This window comes from Oreochromis niloticus, linkage group LG18 (assembly GCF_001858045.2).
Source record: "Oreochromis niloticus isolate F11D_XX linkage group LG18, O_niloticus_UMD_NMBU, whole genome shotgun sequence".
Lineage (NCBI taxonomy): Eukaryota > Metazoa > Chordata > Actinopteri > Cichliformes > Cichlidae > Oreochromis > Oreochromis niloticus.
This window is the reverse complement of record NC_031982.2, coordinates 9,693,470-9,699,227: the sequence shown is the minus strand read 5'-3', so window position 1 is coordinate 9,699,227 and position 5,758 is coordinate 9,693,470. Positions and strand designations below refer to the sequence as shown.

The 5,758-nt window shown below is 40.8% G+C and overlaps 1 protein-coding gene across 1 annotated transcript; it reads right to left on the bottom strand.

Moving 5' to 3' along the window:
• Positions 1-266: 266 nt before the first annotated feature.
• rgs18 (regulator of G protein signaling 18) lies at positions 267-5,005 on the bottom strand. The gene is made up of 5 exons (XM_005458033.4): positions 4,760-5,005; positions 4,172-4,276; positions 3,896-3,957; positions 3,233-3,399; positions 267-1,903 (listed from the first exon to the last, which is right to left on the bottom strand). Exons 1-5 carry the CDS (start codon positions 4,879-4,881, stop codon positions 1,649-1,651), a joined length of 711 nt encoding a protein of 236 aa, XP_005458090.1. The 5' UTR covers positions 4,882-5,005; the 3' UTR covers positions 267-1,648.
• Positions 5,006-5,758: the final 753 nt, after the last annotated feature.

The window sequence follows — 5,758 nt, the reverse complement described above, 5'->3', positions numbered from 1 at the left end:
ATTCAAGAGTTCAGGGGCAACAATTTTGAATTAATACACATTTGTCTTTACAAGAAGTATAGCTTGTGCATACATATACAGTAACATGAATAATTTCGTGTTAGAGTGGTGAGACTTGATACGGTCTATTAATTTTTCAGTGATTTGGAATAGGGAGCTACACAAGATCACAATTTCCCCCACTAGTGTAATATGCACACGCTATGGCTCGATTTTTCACATTTAGATGCGGTCATTCAGACTAATTAATGCCACTGAAGGCCTCATTAAAAGTGCTTTATAAGAAAGTGTTTATTTGAGTTACTCCACATCATTTACAGCAAGTCAACACGTATGATGACATATGAATAATACATAAATTATTAGGTGGTAGCAAACGGAAAAAAAGGCAATCATAATTTATAATATTAGTATTCAAATAGCACAGATACATTTTCTTGGTGTGAAAAAAGTGAGTCTTTGATTAACAGCAGAAATAAGAGGTCTGTAGCTCTTGTTAAAAAAACCAAAAGTTTCAGTACTTTTGCAGCAGGCTGTCACTGCAAGTTAGTATTGAGACAGGTGGGCAGTGCGATAGAAGGATAAACTCATGAATTCCTTTTAATGAGACACATTCAAATTGGCTCGTACGCCGCATCGACTGCATTAATGGTGTTTAAGGTGCTGTTGTTGGATCGGAAAACAAAGCAAGTGAAGTATACGCCGTCTGAAGTCACGAGGGCTGCCTCAGTGTGGCTGCCTGTACGGCTGGCTGGATACTGTCAGTGGGGAGGAGGCGTCTCATCTGAGATTCTGTCTCCAGCTAGCTATCGCATTGTCATTCAAGTTTTGTGAGATTTGAAAAAAAAAAAATATCTAAAAATCATCAATAAAGATTGAATCCACAAGTAGAGCGCCTCTGAGGAAAAGAATGGATAGATCAATCCACAGATGCTGCAGAGTAACCTGGTTTCATTCAATGGCCACTGAGAATATTCAATTCTGATTGACCAGGGGGCGTCCATTATTTTCAGATAACCACATGGCTGTGACGTAACCTTTGAGATTATTCTTGTAGCTGAAGGTTAATGCAGTGAACTCTCCTATCTGCATGATATAAAGCTACCACCCGCAGCCCGTTAGCGTATCCCATCACAAAGACTCAGAATGAAGTGAAACAGTGAGATGAACTTCTTTAAATACTATTGTTTTTTTTTCTCCACAGAATGAACCATTAACATATAAAGCTTAAAGCTTTCAACATTAGCTTTGGATGAAATGCGCTTGAATTTTGTTACTCTGAAACAGAGCTTTTGTGGCTATAATCTCCTGTTAACGGCCTTTATGCTAAGCTAAACTAGTCAGCTTCTAGCTGTAGCCACGCATTTACCACACACGCGTTTAAGACTTGTAGCAGTCAGTGCACTCAAGAAAGCAAACAAATGTACTTCCCAAAATGTTATTTAGATTACTATTGCTGGCATGTTGTCACAGTGCTGTGCATGTGGAGTAATCCACTGTGGCAACGGTGGTTATAAAAAAATAATGCACTCTGCAGAAGCAAACCTGTGGAGAATAATAAACTTCCGCACCACACGTTATATTTCAGCAGTTGTGCTGCAGTATAATAATTAATCCATCTCACAGAGCAAGCTACCGCTCCTCCAAGCTACCAGGCTGAGGGTTCGGTCGTGGCCTCCCCTCTGTCGTTGAATACACAGGAGCGTGACCTTCTGCGAAACATGGTGGCTCCGGGGCCTTTCCTCCTGGTGAGTCGCAGATAAATGTCAGATTGCAGGAACCTGGGGTAGGAGTCCTTTTTCATCAGGCTGTAGACTTTCATCTGAGCTGCTTCAAAACAGCTCTTTGTGGGCTTTGCCATGCTGTTCTTGATGGCCGTCTTGGTGTGATAGTCAATGTTGATCTGAATGAAAAATAGGGACATATGTTAAATCTACACTGACCCACGTACATTTCAACCGAGGTTGGGATCTTTGCGTAGGTTTGCAGCAGGGGCAGACAGTGGGTTAGACAAAGGCCTGAGTAGATATGCAATTTACTGATAAGAAAGGGGAAACCCCGAAACCCGCAGTGAGCGCTGAGTGGAGTCGTTTACAACAATGGAGAAACTCCACATCTCGATGTTTCAGAAGGTTGCACACACGCGACACCAAATAAAAGTCAATTTCAGAATGTCAAGATGCTCTTCTTAAGAGAAATTAATTCTGCTGTGCCTGCTGAGGATCTTTTAAAAAAGGTTAAGAATGTCAAACCTCACCTTGACATTAATGGATCACTTTCCAAAGCCAAAACGTGAGTTATTCATAACTGCGCTCAGAGCGTGAGTTTTCTTTCCCTGTGCGTGTGTTTTTATTGACACTATATTTCAACTCTAGATAATCTGAGTTTAAACAGTCACTGACACACATCAGTTTCTTAGATATCATCACAGATAGAGGTTAACTTTCTGCCTCCTACTCTCGCGACTGGCTTTTTAATGTTTAATTACTGACGGCAAAACCATATTTATGCCCTTTATAGACTGAATTATTCTTAAGATTCTTCCCTTTGAAATCTACCAGCAGCTCTCAAAATAAATATGCATGCGTGTGAAACTACGCTATCGTCTACCATCAGTATTGAAGGTTGCATTCATTTACATTTGTTTCTCCCTTCAAATCACTCGAGCTGTGTACTTGTGTGCAATAATGCCACTGCAGCGTTGCTCTGAAAACCCTCTTTCAGATTTACATATGCACTCATCTTAGACTGAAAGTGTGTGGGAGATGCTCTCTCCACTCTTGCAGAGGAATGTGAAAACCTCAAACCAGACACAGAACTCTTTAACGGTCAAATATGCTACGGGCCCTGAAAGCATATCAGATGGTGGTCGCATCATCTTTGCAAAGTGAGTGGAAACCTTTTAAACCACAACTGTCTCGCACAGAAATAACTCAACCTGATTTGCAGACGTGTAAGCGCTAAACACATGACCTCGACGAGCTGCTGCTCCTAATGATTGTTCGCAAAGGTCAAGTTGCTGCGGGCTCCTGTCTACACAGCACTTTAGAATTCGCCTACTGTTATTTTTTTATTACGATAATATAAATATTTCAAGTTGTCAACAGCCCTCAATGACAAATAAGCCAAGAAAAACAGTAAACTGTACTCCGGGGGGGTTAAGCTTTTGAAGCCCAGCTTAGCAACACAACATCCATGCAGTTTGTGATGCAAAAAAAGGCATATGTCATACCTCTTTAGGGGCCTCGGATTCAACAAAAACTGTATAAATATATTTGGCTTTGGACAGCAGCTTTGTCTCAGAATCAATGGTCTTGTATTCTTCACAAGCCAACCAGAACTCAATGTTTTCTTCACTGAACTCTGTCCTGAGGAACTGAGAGAAGGTTTCCACCCCATCTGATGTAAAGAAACAGAAACAGAGAAACACTGTTAGTCACGCTCATGTAACTACAGCTGTTTAAGGACATGTAGCTTCCACATTTCAGTGTGTTGTGGAAACCTGCCGAAACTTCATAATCTATGAGTCTCAGTTCTATAGTCAGTTTAAATATCCCGAAACAGCTTAACCATAATATGTGTGAGTTTGCTCAAAAGTGTGGATTTTATTACATAGATCTGTCTCTGTTAACCATGCAAAATGCCAGCAGGTCACAGTGTTTCTGTGCGGCATCTGTGACGAGGGGAGGAAGTTGCACAGTTTCTGTATTACTATCTGTGCTAACAAACATTAAAAGATGTAGTGAAACTCTCACAGCGCTCCCCATTAACTATTTATCGCTTCGAGCACCGTGTTACAGTTTACAATTCAAATGAAGCAAAGCGTTTGACAGCGCAAGAAACTCGACGGCAATTGGACGCAACATTTTTGAAAAGTTTCGGGCATTAATCTGACCTGAGTGCTTTAGTAGTTCTTCAAAGGAGTCGCTCCATTGCAAAGCTGCCTCCGTTGAGATGCTGTGAAACAAATCAGAGATGCGGTCAGCTCTCCTCTAATGATGCAGCAAAAAAAATGTCTTGGATTCTCACAGAGACGTACTAGATGTCATGTATCTGTGAGTGTGTAATGAGTCATGGAGGATACAGAAATCTGAGGTTAAAAACGGATAACGCTTGTGCAAAATACCACGGCCTGCATGAAAAGTTAATGGATTTTTTTTTTCTTTCTCACTTGCTGGGTGTCGTAGCTGTCTTTTTACTGGGACTGACGTTTTCGTGAGAGCCTGACTTGGTGAGAAAAAGGCTAAGCCGACTCTTCCTCTCTTTGTCTTTCTGCCTGCAAACAAGGGAGAACAAATATAAAAGACCAGAAGGTGCACTTACAATTGCAGCAAACTTTTCTCTTTTACTTTCTGAAGTGGCTTTCATGGCACAATATGAATTACACAACAGCTCTGCAGCATAGTACAGATTGCAAATTCAGTCACATAAGCTGACGTGTTTTTTAAGAAAAGCGTGGAGACCCTTATGAGGGAAGACGGCAGCTTTTAAGTTCAACAGCCTTATATGGTGTCTGCTATAGCGGCTTTCAGTAGCACAGAAAAGGCAAATCTACAAGGTACAGAGACATGTCGTGAATATTACAGATTAAAATATTTCTTCTTTGTACAAAAGCACTCGCTGAATCTACTTCTGGTTGATTAAAGTTGTACTGCTCCGATTTCTTTCAATAGCTGTTAGATTTGCTAAAGCCCCCTGAAAATATTCAACTTCAGAAAACAGGTAAACATTTAAAAATGACGGAAAATCACACACCAACCTGCTACTGTCGTCCTTCATCTTTGGTGTCTGTAAGCCTACTGGACCAAACATTTTGAAATATGCTTCCTCCTTTGGGGGCATGTAGCTGAATTGAGGAAATAGAAGAAGAAGCGTCTCCATGCTGTCTGTGGCGTGCAAAGCAGCAGGCCACAAATAACTCTCTGAAAAATGTTTAACCCATCACTCGTTGAACCACCTCGTCTTTTATAAACGGCGCCCGCGTTTCATTTCCCATGCTCGCTCTACTTCCTGTAACGGTATAACAGCTTACTGCTATCAGCTTGATCTGTGATACAGAAAACCCCTCTGGGTTCAACATCCTGCCAACTATTTACTAGGAAACTTGAAAAAGACACCTGTGATTATGTTCATTACGTACATTTTTAACGTTCATTCTGTTTGTTTTGACTTGAGGTGATATTTTTGTCTTGATTTTTTGTAACAATTGTTTTCACGCTGTGACGCGTTGCGATTAAGCAATTTGGACCCAATATTTAAGAAAAACTCTGATGATGTCCGAATATCAATATCAATTTGAATATCTGTGTGTTTATACTGTCTCGGGTTTGATTACGTGCTCGACGTTGCATGAACAATATCAACCTTGTTCACATAGAAAACGTTTAAGAGTGTGAATTATAACAGAGGTCACTTGTTCTGTGATTCCACTTGTACCACCAGCAAGGCCAAGGCCAGACACTGCAGTGCTGGAAAGAATAAAATGTAATGAATAATAAAATGCGTCTGCGCTGAGGCTGGCCTTAGCTCGTTCCCAAACATAAGAGCCTTAAAGCAGGAGGACGAATTCATTGTGACACAGTAGAGAGCAACAGGGAATAGATGTGTTCTAGATGGAGATGGAGACAAGTGCAACGTCTGTGCTGGAGAGAGTGTGAAGCTGCCTTTCAGCATAGCAGCAGAGGATGTGTTTCTTTAGTTCAAACAGAAGTTAAAAAGAAAGAACAAGGTCCTAATTAAACTTAATTGGAAAATGAAC

Excerpts from the sequence above, each read along its gene's own strand:
- rgs18 (XM_005458033.4), bottom strand. The coding sequence starts at position 4,881 with ATGGAGACGCTTCTTCTTCTATTTCCTCAATTCAGCTACATGCCCCCA. Across the intron at positions 3,400-3,895 it reads AGAACTACTAAAGCACTCAG|ATGGGGTGGAAACCTTCTCT; the intron begins GTCAGATTAATG and ends TCTTTACATCAG. Across the intron at positions 1,904-3,232 it reads AATCCGAGGCCCCTAAAGAG|ATCAACATTGACTATCACAC; the intron begins GTATGACATATG and ends TTTTTCATTCAG.